The sequence below is a fragment of the Oryctolagus cuniculus genome, chromosome 13, assembly GCF_051225735.1.
Source record: "Oryctolagus cuniculus isolate XC-2025 breed Fujian yellow rabbit chromosome 13, ASM5122573v1, whole genome shotgun sequence".
NCBI lineage: Eukaryota > Metazoa > Chordata > Mammalia > Lagomorpha > Leporidae > Oryctolagus > Oryctolagus cuniculus.
The window spans coordinates 27,354,479-27,373,939 of record NC_142879.1 but is presented as its reverse complement, the minus strand read 5'-3'; the positions used below and the strand labels follow the sequence as shown (position 1 = coordinate 27,373,939).

The following is a 19,461-nucleotide window of genomic DNA, read 5'->3' as shown; positions in this document are numbered from 1 at the left end:
ATCTTTATTACTTAGGGTCCTGCCAAAAAGGGAATTGAGGTATGTCAAGATAAAGTGGAATTAAGTATTGAGTCAGAACACTTTGAAGAAGGAAGATAAATCAGCTCTAAGAGTACATATGTAGTAAGAAAAAAAAACCCATACCACCTTACATTTTTAGAAGAAGAGCAATGTTTAAGTTTCCAGAATGATTTTATTAAAGTCTCATGCTGTGTAGAAACATACAAGTGATGAGAAAAACGTTAACTTGAAACATGCACTTATCTGGCATTCTCTAAAATACTATTATACAAGTTTTTATTTACTTAGAAAAATACCCACTAAAACAATCACAGTTTTTCTTAAAGATTTAAGAAAAATGTATTGGCCAGAACAAAGTCCAAGAGAATAAACAAGATTCTGAATTGTATGTCAAAAAAACTGTACAAGGTTGTACATAAAACTATAGATTACAAAAGCCTTGGGTATAGTAAGAATACTGAATTAAGATTTCCAAAGTTCTATTTACCAATATCTATTAATAAAATCCTTATGAAATAATTGACTTAGAAAAAGTGAAATGCTCATGATTTCAGAGTGTATAGAAAATACTAAATATCACTTTCTGAAATAAAGTGTACTCAAAACAGCACAACATAGTCTAAAATTAAGATTTCTGTCATCCATTTAAACTTTGCATATATTACCATAATGGCATAAACATAAAATTTGTCTTGCATAACTTTTAAACTAGATTTCAGATCATTTCATGTTTTTTTTTTAATATTTTGAATATAGCCAATCTTAAACTCAATTTTGGGGAGGTCAAACATTTGGAATAGAGGTTTTCTTGCCGTAATACTTTTAATTATTGCATTTTAGAATTTAGGAGTTTGGTGCCTTTTCCATATCTGTAAGAAATTAACGTATTCCATGGGCAGTAAAACTAGTGACAACTAATAACATTTTAAATGAATTTTCACATTTCTCTGATTAACTCTTGCTTTAGGGAAATGAATTTAAAATTCAAGAAGTGAGCATGGAAGAAAATTCAATTATTAAGCCAGTTGGCAGTTTTAAGGCTTATACATCAGCATACTAGAAAATTATTTCTACTCTTTCTCCTTTTGTTGGAAACCAGACACTATGCAGCTATTTGGCACGGTCGATTCTAAGTCAGACAGACTTTAACACTTGGCAAATCCTATTTCAAGCTCTTACTTGTAGAATGGTGGCAGTGTTGTAAGTAGCGTACTTACTGGATGTCATGAAGTTTCAGATGGATACACAGAAGATACATGGCTAGGTCAGGATGGTTTCCAAATGGGAACGAAACGATTGACTACAAACATGTAATACGTATGTCTATGAGGCTGTAAACAGGTTTGCTGTGTGCAGATACACAGAGATAACTCATGTTGAACTGATAACACTGTTCTTGAAGTATAGTTCGGGATTCTCAGGCAGCATTTTAATGAAGGTGTCCTACTTAGTTCTGTTCACTAAAGAACATCAGACTGCCTTCTTTTTCAATAAAACTACTTTTCATTAATATTTATTTTTGGGCAAAGTGAGCTTTTGTGAATATAGTTGCAGGGTGAAGGCTTTTTGGCTTTTCACGTCACCCCAGAGTTTTACTGAGGAGGAGTCTTCATGAGCAGATGATTATTATTAAACTCCCATACAACAGCCGCCTTCAAAGGCAGACAGAGCAGCACCGAGGCTCATGCAGCACATTGTTGACTCGCGGATTTCACTCATGGAAGCGTCTTGGTCTCACAAGGTGACATGACAGCTAAGAGAAAACAAACGAGACAGATGCTCTTCTCCAGGCTTTTCCGACAGAACAGTGCGTGCATGCCAGGAGACTCACCTTCCATGGGCTGCAGCTGAAGTCAGAGATTCTGTCACGTACTGGCCGGTGCTTCACAGGCTAAATCACACCAAAAGGTTGATGCCAAAGGCTTTTCCATTAAAAAAAAAAAAAAAAAGTCTCGCTTCTCTGCGTTGTTGTTTTTTTCTAATACTTCCTAAATGACACGAAATGGTACCTCAATAAGGTACGGGAAAATAATCACATCATATCACATGTGGCCCGAATAGAAGACATCGGAACACAGCTTTAGCCACAGTCCCTCAGAATCAAAACCTGACTCGGAGTTTTAAATCTTAGATGAAAGATGAACAGGAAGGCTGTCGCCCTCGAGACCTGCCGCTGCATTCCTGGTCTCTCGGCCTTGCCGGGCTTTGCTGGGTGTGTTACTGTCAGAGGCAGCCAGGGTGCCGCTAAGCCTGTGGCCTCTTGTGCTTTTCGCTGGAATCTGCAGAGTTTAAATGGTAGTGACAGAACACTGACTAGCTGCCGAACATGCCTGATGTTTTCCTTTGGAAGATGGAAACCTGCTGTTAGAGAACGCTTTACAAAAGACTACGGAGGAAGTAACTGTGAAGTCCTGAACATCGATTCTCGTATTGCCACAAGAATTTCAGTGCTGTTTTAGTAGAACAGTTGCATATAATAACCTTAAATCTTATACTGTGCACCAGAAAAAAAAACCCCAAAGTCGTGGCGATCCCCATGGGAAGTACTGGGGAAACGGTACAGAGAATACAAAAACAAAAAACAAAACCACCATTAAGTTTTGCATATCTGATGTCAAAATGCTGAGGTAATAGTGACTGCTTAAAAAAAACCCACCCATCTTTGCTTCTGTTATTGCTGAGAAAGAAAGACAGTAATACTGACTGAGTTACCTTCCTATACCAAAAGTGGCAGAGATGACTTCGTGAGCGCTTCCTCTGGTGTGGCCTCATGTTCAAAGCAAGGAACAGAAAGTAGGTCAATGGAAAAGTACAAAACTACAGTCACGGTGGTTATCCTTGAGGTCTTGAGGGAGGCAGGCAGTCCAACCCCAGCCGGGCTGATGGCTTCGCCTTTTCACGGTTGCCTCTTGGTGAACTGTTTAAAGCTAAATGTTTCCACCCACTCAGATTCTATTTCCAGGTCAGTCCTTACAAACAAAATGCTCCAGTTCTTCATAAATAGTCGTTGCTGCTGACGACGCTGGGGCAAGTGCAGGGAGAAGCACCACAGGACGCTCTGGCTGGCTCGGCAAGGCTGGCTAAATTCGGATCTGGTAGCCCACCTCATTCAGTGTGCTCAGCTCAGCCGCCTTCTTCTCAGGCAGGGCAGGCCTAGGGGTAAAAAGCAGAAGGGGGATGCCAGGAAGGGGATGGACCAGAGAAGGATGACTGAGCACTGCCAAGGCCCCGACTCAGCTCCCCTAGCCCCTCCCCCGCCCCCACTCACCCTGCCAGCCAGAGCTCCCGACACCTTTACAGGTTTTAAGGAGCATTTGGACAGGCTCTTGGGCTAGACTTTAAACTGAAGTCTTCAGTGTTCAATCCGCCTTTTCAGCCTTAAGCCTAGCTTGGGTCACACCGTCACGCTGGCCTGCCAGGATCTGAGAACGCGGAAAGGCAATGGGAAGTCCCGTGTTCCGCAGGAGAGCTGAACATCTCAGGCAGCTTCTTGCTGAAACACTGAGCTCCCGGCGTCTGTGCCCTGGAGGAAGCCCAGGGACTACGGGCAAGGAGCCTCGTTATCTGACATTGTTCATGCTCAGGCGTGAATGTGTAACAAGGTGGATCTTTTCAGAATTCATCTGAAAAAGCATGTCAGTATAAAACAGCATTCCTCAAAAAATCTTTTCTAAAGTACTTTCCCAAGATGAGACTATACCCACGTATGTGAAGTCATGTAAGAGAGTACTTCAAGCTGGCTGGGAAGAAAGCAATTCATAGTTGCACACTGTCTGTCTTCATTAAAGATATTTCCAAATACAAATCCATGCCTAAGTATTCTCACAATTCATCTTACAACTTTTCCATTAAAAGAAAATGTTTAGACAGCAGCCAGTGTTGTGGTGCAGCATGTTAAACTGCCACCTGTGCCACAAGTGTCCCCTGTAAGCACTGGTTTGAGCCCCAGATGCTCCACTTCTGATCCAGGTCCCTGCTGGTGTGCCTGGGAGGCACAGGTGGAGTTCAAGGCTCCTGGCTTCAGTCTGGCCCAGCCCTGGCCATTGCAGCCATTTGGGGAGTGAATGAGTGGATGGAATATCATCTCTGTCTCTCCCTCTGTCACTTTATGTTTCAAATAAATAAAATATATCTTCAAAAAAAATTTTTCAGAGAGCTCTCACCCAGTTTCTCTCCCCAGATGCCTACAACATTCAGCCAGGACTTCAGGTCTCCTATGTGTGAAAATAGAACCCAACCAGTTGAGCCATCCATAAACTGGTGCCTCCCAGGGTCTGCACTGGTGGGAGCTGGACTTGGGAGCCAGAGCCAGGAATTGAAACCAGGCAGTGTAATAATGAACTCTAACCCCAGTTTTTCCATTTGTATGTGTCACCTTCTTTGATAAGATATAACCTGGGTTGTAAACCAAGTTTAGGTTGTTCAGTAAGAAAATCAAGGACATATTTTGTTACACATGCAATCTTAAAAAGTGTTTTAATAGTGTTTTTATTTATTTTTGACAGGCAGAGTGGACAGTGAGAGAGAGAGAGACAGAGAGAAAGGTCTTCCTTTGCCATTGGTTCACCTTCCAGTGGCCGCCAAGGCCAGCGCGCTGCGGCCGGCGCACCACGCTGATCCGATGGCAGGAGCCAGGTACTTATCCTGGTCTCCCATGGGGTGCAGGGCCCAAGCACTTGGGCCATCCTCCACTGCACTCCCTGGCCACAGCAGAGAGCTGGCCTGGAAGAGGGGCAACCGGGACAGAATCCGGTGCCCGGACCGGGACTAGAACCCGGTGTGCTGGCACCGCAAGGCGGAGGATTAGCCTAGTGAGCTGAAGCGCCGGCTCAAAAGTGTTTTAAGTGACAATTGCCAATAAGTTTCTTAGTTTTTATCTTTGAAGATTTCCCAACAGCAAATGGTTTTCACCTGCCACAAAAGTGGTCCAGCTCATTCAGTGTTGATAGATTTGGAAATGAACAGCTCAGCTCCATGAATGGCATTGGTGTCCGCCAACAGCACCCTGCTCTGTCTCGCCCTCACCCCATCTCCCCACTCCTCCGAGATGGGAGGGAATAGTCACAGTCTGTGATCATCTCTGGAACTCGCCCGAGGTGGTGAAGAAACCTGCTCTGACTCAGCCCTGCTCAGGTAACTGTGCTGCCTGGGCCTCCTTCACAGCTGACCTGTGCCCCTGCTTTATCTGTCAAGTCATCTTATTTCTCTGTGTCTGTTCTCACAGAGCCCAGGATACATACATTTTAGTAAGTTGCCAGCTGATAGAACCCACACGTCCTGTTGCTGGTATCAAAGAGCTAGGCTCTGGCCTTCAGTCCACCCCCCAGGGATGAGCCACTCCCTGAGAAACGGGCCCACTGCCTGCAGGCCTAGAGTAGTGGCTCCCAGGGGCTTCTATAAGGACCATACTTAGGCTGTCAGCTAAAAGGAACACACTTCTGCTCAAAGATTCAAACTTAAACTTGGATTTCTGCCCTAGCCCACTGCCTGCTCCTGTGCAGAGAGCTAGGGTTTTTACAGTCAAGTCAGGTTGAGAGGAGCCCATATGTATCTTACTCATTTTGCCATAAAGCCTGCTTTGTCTCCTTGCCTGAGACGGGATCATCTTTATAAACAGCTAACCCCTCTGATGGACCCCTCCTCCCCCCATACATCAGCATCAGCCTCAGGCAAATGCAGTTACACATGCGTGGGGTTCCCTCCTCACCAGTGTGTTCTGCTTGAGGAAGTCCAGGCATCAGTAATCCCTCGCCCGAGGATGAGCCTCATGTAAGTACACGCTGTCCTTGCTTGAGAAAAGGGTCAAATGCAGGTCATTTCCTAGAGCAATTAAAATGCCATCTCTTGGCCAGCGCCGCGGCTCACTAGGCTAATCCTCCGCCTTGCGGCGCCGGCACACCGGGTTCTAGTCCCAGTCGGGGCACCGGATTCTGTCCCGGTTGCCCCTCTTCCAGGCCAGCTCTCTGCTGTGGCCAGGGAGTGCAGTGGAGGATGGCCCAAGTGCTTGGGCCCTGCACCCCATGGGAGACCAGGAGAAGCACCTGGCTCCTGCCATCGGATCAGCGTGGTGCGCCAGTCGCCGCGGTGGCCACTGGAGGGTGAACCAACGGCAAAGGAAGACCTTTCTCTGTCTCTCTCTCACTGTCCAACTCTGCCTGTCAAAAAATTTAAAAAAAAATTAAAATGCCATCTCTTGGGGTTGGTGTTGTGGCATAGCAGGTAAAGCTGCTGCCTGTGATGCTGGCATCCCATATGGGTGCCAGTTTGGGTCACAGCTACTCCACTTCCAATCCTGTTCCTTGCTAATGTGCCTGGGAAAGCAGTGGAAGATGGCCCAAGTGTTTGGGCCCGTGCACCCACGAGGGAGACCAGGACAAAGCTCCTGGTTCCTGGATTTGACCTGGCATAGACATGGCCATTGCAGACATTTAGGGAATGAACCAGCAGATAGAAGATCCCTATTTCTCCTTAACTCTGACTTGCAAATAAATAGAGCTTAAAAAACAACAATAACTCCACCCTACCCTTCCTTTACAGCATAAGCCTATATTCCTATTCCAAAAAGAAATGACATTTGTAGATGAATTCTTTTAGCTGCTGTTTCTAATGGTCTGCGTGTGGCAGTCTGTCCACCTCTCCTCAGCATCCACTCTCACCCTTACAGATTTTCAGCTGGGCACGTGGCTTCCTGGAATACAAGCTACACTGCCTGGCCTGGGAGATGAAATCCTGTTCTTTGACCCCAGCAGCGGCTGCCATGTCTGGGCCTGGCAGAGGGCAGCCATGGGTGAGCCCAGCATCCACCTGCTTCTGGGGCCCAGCCAGAAGCATGGCGTGTTCTTGCCAGCTCGGCTCAGGGCCAGCGCTGGGCGAGCTCTTGTGTGTGAGAGGCCCCCTCCAAGTACTCCCCAGCTATAATTAGAATATTGCCAGGGGGGCTATTTTTAAGAAATGGGAGTTCCAGGATGATTCAGCCAGCCCTGACCCAGAAGCTCTGCTCAGACTCAGGGTGAGTATTTCAGACTGAATGTGTTTCTCCAAAATCTGCCGCAGTCCCAACGCGGCAAAGGAAGCGAAGGGTTTTCCTCTTGCAAGGCTCCGTTCTTACAGGAAGAGGAGGAGGGTGCAAAGGTTCCTATGATGCCCTTTGGGAAAGGAAGGAGGACACCCGTGTCCCTGCACCCACCCGGATAATCCCAGCCTCCAGGGCGACCTGGGGTGACCAGTTGGGGACCAGGTCTTTTTTTTTTTTTTTTTTTTTTTTTTTGACAGGCAGAGTGGACAGTGAGAGAGAGAGAGACAGAAATGTCTTCCTTTGCCGTTGGTTCACCCTCCAATGGCTGCCGCGGCCGGCGCGCTGCGGCCAGCGCACCGCGCTGATCCGATGGCAGGAGCCAGGAGCCAGGTGCTTTTCCTGGTCTCCCATGGGGTGCAGGGCCCAAGCACCTGGGCCATCCTCCACTGCACTCCCTGGCCACAGCAGAGAGCTGGCCTGGAAGAGGGGCAACCGGGACAGAATCCGGCGCCCTGACCGGGATTAGAACCCGGTGTGCCGGCGTCGCTAGGCGGAGGATTAGCCTAGTGAGCCGCGGCGCCGGCCCGGGGACCAGGTCTTAATCTATCCTTAGCTCCGACCTGGAGTCCGAGGAGCCAGCTGGACAGAGGCTGTTAGAGGGGCAGGCTGGGAGGTAAGCTCGCTTGTTAATTCTTAAAATGTTGCCATGGCTCTTCTCTGGAAGATGCTCCCAGCACCTGCCGCTGCCATCTAAACTCTCCAGGTGCACGTCGAGTCCTTCACACGCTCTGAGGCCACCTCAGTGCCCGGCATACAACGTGGCCAGTGTGGACCCTGCCCCAGGGAAGCTTCAGAAAGTGATGGCATGTCTGGGGCCACAACTGGGATACCAGGAAGGGACACAACGGTAGTGTCGGCTCCTCAGTCCTCGATCAGGGGTGCTGGGAGCCTGGCACTGCCCAGCATGAGAGAAAGCCCAAGCCTGCCCAGGTCTGGCGGGACTTAGTGCAGGGCAGGCGCCTGTCTGGGGAGGCCTCAGCTGAAGGAACAGCAGGCACAAGGGAGCAGTTCATTTGCACCTGCTGCCCTCATTCAAGGCTGTCCGGCTCCTCCACACATTCCCGACTTACCAGGAAGGACCGCAGGCACCATGGCCGGTGGCTGACAGGCAGACAACTGTGGCTGCATTGTAAGCAGTGTCCCCCCACACCCCCCCGCCAGACAGACTGGGCCCAGTCCCCAGGCCTTCCCCAGCTGGGAGGCGCTGGCCAGGACCAGTGGCCACAGACCACTGCTGGAGATCCCAGGGTGCTGCATCCAGGTTCCGCACTCAGCCTTCTGCTCTGGGAGCCCCACCATGTCTGACTCTGGGGAGCCAGTCCATCCTGGGTTCTCCAAAGTTCCCAGGCCCCTGGGCCACAGGAGCTCCCTGCGGTAACAGTCGGGCTGGCCGTGGGAGCAGACACGGCTGCTTGCGTACCCCTGGAGGTTCTGCTGTTTCCCCTCTACCTTCCATGCTGAGGAAATGTCCTTCCTTCTACCCTGGGGATATCTTCTCACTCAGAATCTAAGGCAAATGATGTCTTGGGTCCCCTTTAAAACACCTTGCATATGATCAGACCGTGGGATCCAATCTGACTTCATCAGTTGGTCTCTGCCCGTCTCAGCCAGACTGGGGCCAGGCAGCCCCTCCTGGCAGAACGGAGCAGGAACCCAGGGTGCAGGGTGGCCCTCACGGGAAGGAGACCTTATCTTGAAGCAGGGCTTATGAACTTCTGGGACCCTAGCATCCTGAGCAGGGTGAACAGAGCCCTCTAGAACTAGAAGCCGCCATAGGGATGGATGACAAAGAAAGGCAATCAGAGGGAAAAAGGGAGGAAGAGAATCATGAACAGCAAAGAGAGGAACCACACGAGGAGGAGAATACAAAGAGGCTCTCTTGGGGTCCTCTGGCCCCGACGTAGAAGTGTCCCATGTGGTCACTCCACTGGCATGAGCTGCTTTCAGGCGCACACGGGTGGCCAAGCCAGAAAGGATGGCACGCTCACTCCTGCTCTTGCAGCCACAGGCAACAAGCCAAGGGTTGCCATCTGCCGGTGACAGAGAGGCCCTCAGAGGGTGTGCACACATCTCCGAGGGGGCCCTGTTGGCACCCGAGGTGGTTCTTTCCTGGGCGAGGTGGTCGCGGGGCTGAGAAGCACGGGGGCCCCGGAGGACCAGACACATGGATCTCAACTGGCATCTCCCTTCTCTTTATGAGCCACAGGAACAAGCTTGGCCGTGACACGTGGAAGACACAGCAGCACTCCTCGGGGAGTGGAGTATGAACAGTACCGTAGCTGGAGGGCTGGGTGGGGGTTCCGTTGCCCTCTAGAAGCTTGGTCTCAGCTGGCCTTGGGCACTCGCTGCCACTGGGCCCCCACCCAGCTGACTCGCTAACCCATGACACTGGTCCTCCTGCCAAGGGCTTACTGAGGCAAGTGCAAAAATGGAGAATTCAGGGCTAGAAGCAGCTCCAGCTGCAAGCAGGAGGTATGTGGGAGACAAAAAAGCCACTAACATGATCCACGCAGAGCTGGGGACAGGGACCCCGCTGAGGCTGGGCCTCTTGTCTGTTACGGGAATTCTCTTCCCCCTTGGGCCTCTGCCAGGCTCCTGCGGCACCCAGCACATTTAGAAATGACCCGATGGCCTTATGTAATGCTGAAATAATAGTGCAGAGATGGAGTCACCAGCCCTACGTAGGATCCCTGGAGTCCACAGAGCTCCTGGGTCATAACCATCTCTGTCACCTTCTCATTTGCTCCCCAAGAGCCAGATTACCTGGAGGAGAGCCCACCTGGCAGAGGCCATAGGGAGAAGCTGCCGATCTGCAGAGAGACCACTGGGGACCCGGGTGTGCTGGGTTCCGGCACGCAGCAACGGCAGCAGCTGACAGCTGGAGGGGGAAGAGCGGGAGGGGCGGGGCGCCTGGGTCCTCTTGGGGCCCCCCTGCCTCTCACAGCCCTTCTCTTCTCTGCACCTCTCGCTTTCCTCTCCTCCCACAAGGAGCCCCTCAACCTCTTCCCCAGGCCTGCAGCTCAAAGGTCAATTTTTAGGAGAGCCTGGGGAGAGCCTCCCTCCTCCTCCACTTCACACTCCAGGCAAGCTCTGTGCCCTCCAGCGTCTCCTCCCAACCTCTAAAACTCTGCAAAAGGAGGGACAAGCGGGGGCAAGAGCTCCTGCCGCTGTGCCCTGGCTGGATCTGCTCCTGTGGAATCCTCCTCGGGCTGGAGCTCCCATGACGGCCAAGCTTCCCAGGCCACCTGGCCCTCGTTGCAGAAAAGCACACCCAGGATCTGGGACCCCTGGGCAGATGGAGGAAGATTTCTGGGTTCAGGAGGAAGGGCTGTGGGGAGGGGGGTGGAGCTGGGGCTGCAGGGGTCTGGGTGCAGCTGCTTTCCACTCCAGAAGTTTCTGTGCACCACCATCTCTGGACTCAGAGGCACCTGCTGGGGCTGGGACTGACTTGGGGCATGGGGGCAGGAGGGTGCCGAAGGAGAAGCCCCTCTCCTGCAGGTCGTCCTTCCTGCCCTCAGTGGCCACCCCTCCCCTGGGCGTTTTCCTCCTGCCCTGGCCCTCTGAGGGGCAGAGGGAAAGGCGTGGGCAAGAGGGTGGCTTGGCCCTCAGGACCCCTGCTTCCTGCACACCCCAGAACCTTCTCTCCCTGAATGCTCTGCCCCATCTCCTGCCCCACTGGCCCTTCTTCCCTTGGCCTCCTCACGGCCTTGCCATTGCTTCTTCTCTCTTTTTTCTTTCCTCGCTGACTTTCCAGCTCAACCCCCACCTGCCTCTTCTGAGATGATGGCTCCAAGATGAGGTCTGTCCTCCAACCCCAGCTCTGCACATCCGGCAGCTCCCAGGGCCCTCTGCCGGCTGCCCGAGAAGCGCCTCCGCTTCTTCTTCCGTGCCTCCTGCACCACCCCCACCTGACCTGAGAGAGCACCACGGGCCCGCGCCATCCCCGGGCCGTCATGGGAGTCTTTGCTGGTTAAAGATTGAACATGCTCCTGACGGCAAAGTCCCTGTGGGCCCAAGCACGCATCTAGGAAGAATGATCTTAAAAACCAGGCATTGCTGTCCTGGGCCTGACGATCCCATTGCTGGTGGAACAACTGGGTTTTCTGTGCTAAGTCTTCCGTCCCGAGTGAAGAGCGGGCTCTAGACCACTCACAGCTGCTAAAGACAGAGCTCCCGAGGGGAGGGTTGGCTGTCCTAGGGCAGGAAGGAATACATCTCAGAAGGGCGCGCTCCTCTGGTTATGCACAGCCTCCTGTGCCTGCGCCACCCGCTCCAGGATAAATGAGCCCCTGCAAAGGGTTTCCCTGTTCCTAGCCCTCCAAGGCATCTGCTACTTTGTCCGGTGACAGTAATTAAAGGACACTTGAATCAGGGAGAAAGACAGGGTTGGGGTCAGGACGAAAGGTCAAGGGCAGAGGTCAGGGTGAGCATCCTTGGGGTTGAGAGGCCACACATGAAGGGTCTGAAGCCATCCTGCTCCCTCAAGACAAACCTATGCTGACACCTCCTGACCTCTGCCTCGCCGGTTGCAGGAACACCCAGCCCCTCGCTCACTTCCCCCCTTCCCAACCCCACACCTGCTGGAAATGCTGAGCCCTGGGATTGGCAGTGGGATGTGGGCTGGCAGCAAGTAAGGAAGCCTCCTTGGTGCTGGAGACATTTCAACCTGTCCTGTTCTTCCCAAAATAACCTCCCTCTCTGCCTCAATCCCCCTCCCCCAGAGCCAGGGGGTCTGGGGGCTAGCCCCTGCTCCCTCACTGAGTAGCCACAGTGCTTTAGTGCAGGAGAACCTCCTCTGTGTTCTGGTTTCTGCATCTGAAAAGGAAAGCCACAGAAGGTCCCCTGCTTGCTCTATGGCACTGGGGCAATGGTGCTGATACGCCTGTGTGAGCGCGCCCACCACTGCCATGTCACTGGTGCGACACCGTCTCATTCCGTCCTCACCACGACCTTGCCACACACACCCTGCAGCCCTGCATCCTCTTTCAGTGCTGGGGAAACTGAGGCTCCCTATTTGCTTCCCCTTTGCCTGGCTCCGTGGCTGGGACGCCACTGAGAGCTCTGTGTGCTGTTCCACGTGGTCCCCACAAGGCAAGCGGCTTGTGTGGCCAGGCCTGCTGCTGTGACTTGTTCCCAGCATAACTAAGGCTCAAGCATTTGCCGGTGGATTATCCCTGGCCACTTGGGGCACCCTCAGCAGCTCCACACTGTCATCTCTTAACTGAGTGGTTCTAACCTAGGAAGGGGCGTGGCATCAGCAGTGTTGGGGCCAAAACAGGGGCCGTGGGGTTAGACAAGGAAGAGGCCGGGCCTGGAGATGAACACAGGCCATGCAGGGCCCAGAGGCCCATAGGATCTTAGGAAATGCACAAATTCTAACAATCCCACTTTACAGTTGACAACAGTCGTGCCCAGAAAGGTTTTAAGACACGCTGAAGGTCACACAGCTCCTACATAGCTGAGCTGGGTCCAGGCCCAGGTTTCCTGACTCTAAGTCCAGCGCTCCCTCCCATGCTCCCTGGATTCTGGGCTTTTCTTCCTCACAAGCCAACTGGGGCTCATCCCTCTGGCTGTGTGCACAACTGGTCACAAGCAGAGGCAGAGGAAAGGAGTTGACGCGCATGGGGCAGCCTCTCCCACAGATGAGCCGTGAGCCAGGGACGGTCCTGTTGGGCTCGCCGTCTGGTTCAGAGGCCAATCCCAGGACACGGCTTTGGCCCCCTGGGCCAGGAGCACCCCCACAGAGAACAGGAAAAGCTACTCACGACTTGTCTCGCCTGCCGAGCCTTCTTGGGGGGCTTGCTTGCCTCCTTCGGGGGGACAAGGATTTTCCCCGGCTTCTCACTTGGGTTGGAGAGTGGGCACTTGCAGGTTTCAAGATCTGGAGGAGATACACGGAGTGAACCACACCAGTTCCCGCAGCACAGCACCCCAGCCCAGCCTGCTCAGGATCTTGGCAGGGAGAAGGCTCCGAGGACGGAGGTGTGAGGAGGACAAGATCAGAGACCTCCACCTTCCCCTCATTCTGCACTGGCAGGAAGCAAGGGCTCCGTGCACCAGAGGATGGTCTGGCCCATCACATGGCAGAAAGAACGCAGCCCAGTGCCTCAGCCTCCTGGGACTGCAGGTGGCTGCTCAGCAAGTTTCTCTCTGTGAAGGCAAAGTCTTGGCTGCACCGCCCCAGAAACAGCCGGTTCTCATCCCACCCACGTGCTCAGCGGTGGGACAGGAGTGAAGACGGCAGGGCCCTGGTGCTACACAGAAGCCAGCTGAGGACAACGTAACAGCTTTCTCCATGGCCCCCATGGGTGCACGGACTTTCTTCAGGCAAGTGGACATCAGGTCACCTTGAAGGTAAAAGGGATAGGGGGATGGCCTTAGAACAGTCTTTGGAAGGCCATGTAACTTTATATAAGGCCTCGTTGGCTATGGTGACACCAGGTTAGAATTTTAGGCCAAAGGACACTGCAATTTATAGCGCCAAACATAGATCAAATATGACTCTGATATGGACTATTTAGCAGTGTGACCAATCCATCCTGGTTTTCCTGGATTTAGTCTGAAAAATCTCATGTCCTGAGAAACTCATTTCCAGGCAAACTGGAACAAGCAGTCACTCTGAAGACAAAACAGAACCAACTTCCGCGTCAACATAAAATGACTAACATGCCAGATCTGATTTCATAAAAGGAATCGCAGGCCAAGACGTTGCTTTTCGCCATAACATCCAAGTTGGTTTGAGCTCTGGTTTTGGAAGTAGCATGTGCAAAAATAGACTTTGCCTAGATCGACTAATAATTGATGTCTGTTTTTCATTTTAACAGGTTGACTACTAAGCAAGAGAAGCTCAAGAAACTTTTGGTCATCCTAGAAATTTAGGGCCTGGATAGGGGACGGAGGTAGCGGTAGCGATAGCAATAGCAGTAGCGGTTGAGGGGGAGAGGGGGAGAGGGGGAAGAGGAAGAGAGAAATCTCAGAACAGAGCTCTCCTGCATCACCCATTTGCCAAGCACCTACCTTCATTCTCATGTCCCTGGCAAATTTCTCCAGCTCCTTCCTTATGTCAGCCCTCAACATCTTGGAGACATTGAGGACCAGCTGCTTCCATTCGATGGGCTGGAAGCTATGAGGCTCATGAGGAACGTACAGCCCAATCTTGACCTTCTTGACTGTGTGCAGGTACTTCTTATAGGAGTCTTCAAAGTCAAAGATGAGGTCACTCAGAGTCCGAAAGGTCAGTGGCTTGTCCATCAGCTCTGCCCTTCGGCTCATGCCCAGTGAGCCATACCGGCCATTGCAGTAAATTCCCAGCACAACGTGGTGAAAGCAGTTTCCTGAGAAGCAGGTTTTAAAGCTGATGGGGAATCGCTCAATGGAAGGCTGCCCATTGGTTAAGTATCTTAGAGAATCCCAGTCAAGGAAGAGAAAGGAAGCCTGGAAAATGCAGTCTACCCTTTGCTTCTGAACAGACCCACATCTTAAATTTTCCAGACAAATCCTTTTGTAAGGGATTCACTTGATATCCTTGACTATTTACTATTTTTTAAAAGATTTATTTTATTTATTTGAAAGTCAAAGTTACAGGGAGAGGGAGGAGGAGACAGAAAGAGAGAGCGAGGTCTTCCATCCACTGGTTCACTCCCCAAATGGCTGCGACAGCTGGAGTTGGGCCGATCCAAAGCCAGAAGCCAGGAGCTTCCTCCAGGTCTCCCACATGGATACAGGGCGATCCTGGAATTAGTCTTCTGGGACAAGTAGAAACATCCAGGAGAGATGGGAGTGAGGAAGGAAACAGGAACTGCCAGCATATCCGTCACAAATCATCCAGGAACAATTCTCTAGGATTTGTTCCATCACCACAGTGATCAGCAAGGTCTTGAAACTTGGAACAGTTGGGGACAAGAAGGGGGATGAGCAAGAACGATCAAAGACAGAGGTAGTCTGAGCTTCCCCAGGGAAGCAGCAGCAGTGCCCCAGCCTCCTGGGCTGCGCCAAAGCTGCCCCTGTAATGAACCTGTAATTTTCTAACCTACAGTTCTTTAGTACCATGAGCAAGCACACTACCACAGGCAGTGAGGCCTCCCAGACTAGTGGCCTTAATTCAGAAGATAATTTGGAACAGAAAATCCATCTATCCAGCACGCAGGTCGAAGTGGGCACATGCAGTTAAGCAGGATAAAACCAAATGGCTGGAGGCAGGTGTTTAACTTAGCAGTTAAGATACAAGTTAAAAGACACCTGCTTCCCACCTTGAAATGCCTGGGATCAAGCCCAAGCTCCAGCTCCTGACCCCAGCTTCCTGCTTGCCATGTGGGAGACCTGGACTGTGTTCCTAAATATTGGCTTTGGCCTGATTCAGGCCAGCTGTTGTGAGCAATTAGAGAATAAACCAGAGATAGGAGGTCTGCTGCCCCCCTCTCTTAAAAAAAAAAAAAAAAAAAAAAAGAAAAAGTGGCTGTTCACTCATAAGGTCTGAACTCTGGGCTAAAGTCAAAAGAGAGAACCAGGAAGGACAGGCTACAGACCCAGTCTCCCGGGCAGCCACACTGGCCAGTTTCAAAGCTGTCCAGACGCTGCTATTTCCCAAAGGATGCATGAGAGATGCAGACGATGACCCAAGTCGCGTCCTTCGCCACCCCCGAGTGCAGAGCAGGACTCGGGGCTGCTGACGCAGAGCAAAGAGAAGACGAAGATGCTGCTGTAACTTTCAGAATTTAGGCCTGTGTTTCCAGTCCGTCTCCAAGAATCAAATTTCCCCGAGTTCAGCAGAGTGCACGCAATCTCTCCACCCTCCCCGCTTTCCCAAACTTTTCTGAAAACGTCATCCAGGTAGAAACAAAGGAAGCTCAAGAGCGTGCACTCTCTGACTGCACAGACCTGCAGGCTGGTCATAGGTCACAGCATCAGTGGGTCACAGGATCCAGTGGCAGGATGCCTGGACGCACAAAATCCTGCAAGGACAAGATGACTGTGTAAAGCAAGATGACCTGTATCCAGCTGCTCTCAGATGTCCCTCAACTTTATAGCCTGAGTCAGCTTGCCCAGAGAGCAGTGACAGCCTAGCCTGGGGTTCCTCTTCACTGACCTCCAACAGCAACCCGTGGCCAATTGTTCACCCCCATTAAACTTGCAGGAGGCCCTGCTGAACAGCTGTGGCTGTCTTCTGATACCAAAGACTAGGGGCCCTGAGCCATCTGCTGCCTGACCTCCCAGTGCTGGCCTCCTCCTGGGCCCCCAGGCACATGTTTCATCTCCTGTGTGGGGAGCAGGTGTCACAGGAGGGTTGGCGGGCATCGGGGGGTGGGGTGGGGGAGGGAGGCTCAGTCAGGCTCAAGTTTCCATTTTTCGTCCGAGGCCCCTGTGGACAGTCTTGTTTTGGATCAGGCCTGCAAGTACTCCACTGGCTGCAGAGAGGCACAGAAATGCCTTTCCCCAGGGGCAAAAGAAAAGAGTTCAGACCAAATCCTTATTGGGAACATGCATCCTTCCTCCAACTTTGGAAAAAACTTGTTTTTATTTGAAAAGTACAGCAACAGAAAGAGACACAGAGAGCTTTCATATGCTGGTTCACTCCCTAAATGCCCATAATAGCCAAGGCTGGGCATGGCTAAAGCCAAGAGCCCAGAACTCCACCTGGGTCTCCTATGTGGGTAGCAGGATCACAAGTACTTGAGTAACCATCACCTGCTACCTCACAGGGTGTGCATTAGCAGGCAGCTGGTTGGAAGCAGAGCAGGGATTTGAATCCAGCTGCTCCAATATGGGATGCAGTGTCCTAAGCAGTATCCTAACCATGGCACCAAACACCTGCCCCTCTTCCTCTGACTTCTATGTCTCCCTCCTCTCCTGCTTTTCCTTCTACCTCTGACTTTCCTCCTCAAGTCTCCTTCAAGGTTCTTTGTGTCTAAGTTCACTCAAAAATACTGGGATTTCACCTTTGATCTTTATCTGCTCTTACTTCAGCAACTGCAAACCCCCAAACACAGCTCCAAAATCTCCATTTCTGGTGCAGTGCCTCCCTGTGAGAACCCCATGCCAATGTTCCTCAGGCACCTCAAATCCAACTTGGCCAAATCTGAGTTCGTCTCTTCATAAATCTGACTCTGCCCTTTGAGCATTTCCCTTAGACTGTAGTGTCAGGATGGAAGCCAGTGATATGGAGAGGTCCTTTCCTTCTCCTCTAATTCCGTAGGTAGGTAGGCAGGCAGGCAGGCAGGCAGGTAGGTAGGTAGGTAAATAGATAAAGATGAACCAATAAATGTGAATCCTTCTGCAAAGAAAACAGATAGAAGATAGACAGATGACAGACACAGATGATAGATAACAGATAGATGATAGGTTGGTTGATAGGTATCCAAATCCTTCCTTCCACCTTCACTGTTGCTCTTAGTTCCAGTGTTGTCACTCTCATCCCACCAGCCCATCCTTCAGACTCTTTTTTTTTTTTTTTTTGACAGGCAGAGTGGACAGTGAGAGAGAGAGAGAGAGAGAAAGGTCTTCCTTTGCTGTTGGTTCACCCTCCAATGGCCGCCGCGGCCGGCGCGCTGCAGCCGGCGCACCGCGCTGATCCGATGGCAGGAGCCAGGAGCCAGGTGCTTTTCCTGGTCTCCCATGGGGTGCAGGGCCCAAGCACTTGGGCCATCCTTCACTGCACTCCCTGGCCACAGCAGAGAGCTGGCCTGGAAGAGGGGCAACAGGGACAGAATCCGGCGCCCCGACCGGGACTAGAACCCGGTGTGCCGGCGCCGCAAGGTGGAGGATTAGCCTATTGAGCCGCAGCGCCAGCCCATCCTTCAGACTCTTGTCCAACCTAGGAGCCTGCCTTTATAGATGCCTTCCTAATCAACTCTTTCATCCGAAAACCTCCAAGTCCTGTGAATTCCATCTCACTGGTATCTCAAACATCCCCCCAAATTCATTCTCATTGTCAAGACCACGATTCAAGCATCACTTTTCCTTCATGTAACAGCTCCCAAAGGCTTTGCAGATCTAATCCCAGCCTCCCCCAGTTTCTCCTCCTTCAGTTTGTCCTGCAGAGAGTGACCTCTTAAAAGTACGCTCCTGACCATGTCACCCCTCTGCTTCAGAGCTTTCGTCTGGACTGCCCATTGTATTTTGGGATAAGGTCACTTCCTGGCACAGCACTCAAGGATCTAACTTATCTTACCTGGGACCACCTCTCAAGTCCATGTCTTTCCGTGTCTCCTTTGCCTTTGTCCCTTCCAGCCATCTACCCTACAGGACTTGGCATTTTCTTTGTTCTTCTATCTGATCACGTTCAGTTGCCATTACCACTAGTAAGTTTTTCACAGTTTTCTAGACCATATTCTTGCCACACCAAGGAGTTTGATGGAGAATAGAACAGAAAATGTGGGACAGACCAGACCCTAGTGTCAGCTGTATTCTGGCCAGCTGAGACACATCCTCTTGGTTGGTCTCTACAATCTACCTTTGGATTCTACCTAGAGATGGGTGTGGATACTAGCCCTCTTGTCCCCGATGCAATTCTCCCTAAGCGTCTTTCCTGTGGCAATGTCAGATCAGTGCAAGAAGCCACACACTCTTGCTGATCCCTCTAAGTTAGAGCCCTCCTGGTGACTCATGAGTCTGAGCTGGCCCTGATGGGAGCAGCAGCTAACAGGTTAGACTAATGTTGGTTCAAGGAGCCTAACACTGATTTGGGTCAACTCCATTTGGGGAAAATGAAGGCCCCAGGGGAGTTTGACACTTTCCTTCAAGCAGTCAACAGGCATCATCTCTATGAATCTAGGATGAGAAAGGCACCAACAGCCCACAGTGTGTGTAGCCCACAACTACGCAGCAGACTTCAGCAGGTGCAATTGAAAGGATACATGCCCAGGATGACGGCTTCCAGGCATTTGATAGGCAAGGATTCTCGGGTCATCTCTTTTGCGGTTTCCATTAGCCTGTAAGATAGAGCACAGCAGAGGACTTATTTAATCATACAATGAGTGAGTCTGTCTGTCAATCCATTAGCATGCAGGTTCCCAACTAGGTATCATGCAGGAATATAAAGGGAAAGGGGAACTCACCTCCCAGGAGGGCACCAAAGCACAGCTGCATTGGCAGTGTGAAGTCCCTCAGTGCACCACTGCCCGCTCCAAGAGTTAGTTCCCGGAAGTCACTGCCCATACTCCACCCCGCCTCCCCATGCTCCAGCACAGGGAGCACTGCAGAACAAGCGTGGGGGCATCCCAGAGCAAACTGCACAAGGCTCCCCCATCCTGAGACTTACTATTCACCACTGGAACTCAGCTGTCAGCCTGGCCTACAACTCAGTCCCACCTCCACTGGCTGTGGGGCACCCCCCTCCCCCACCCCATACTCCAGCACGAGGACACAGG

At 51.5% G+C, this 19,461-nt stretch overlaps 1 protein-coding gene across 5 annotated transcripts in view; it reads right to left on the bottom strand.

Moving 5' to 3' along the window:
* Nucleotides 1-173: 173 nt before the first annotated feature.
* Nucleotides 174-19,461, bottom strand: part of VASH2 (vasohibin 2) — a 55,279-nt gene continuing 35,991 nt past the window's right edge. For 4 of the 5 annotated variants that reach the window (XM_089312177.1, XM_089312176.1, XM_089312179.1 and 1 more), the window contains 4 exons: nucleotides 18,949-19,023; nucleotides 14,114-14,495; nucleotides 12,862-12,977; nucleotides 174-3,174 (listed from right to left, as the gene is read on the bottom strand). In XM_089312177.1, coding sequence (XP_089168303.1) covers nucleotides 3,102-3,174; nucleotides 12,862-12,977; nucleotides 14,114-14,495; nucleotides 18,949-19,023 — 646 coding nt within the window. In that variant the 3' untranslated portion in view covers nucleotides 174-3,101. Of the gene's footprint in view, nucleotides 3,175-5,728; nucleotides 5,811-12,861; nucleotides 12,978-14,113; nucleotides 14,496-18,948; nucleotides 19,024-19,461 lie in introns of all 5 variants that reach the window. The other variant, XM_089312178.1, reaches the window with a different exon arrangement.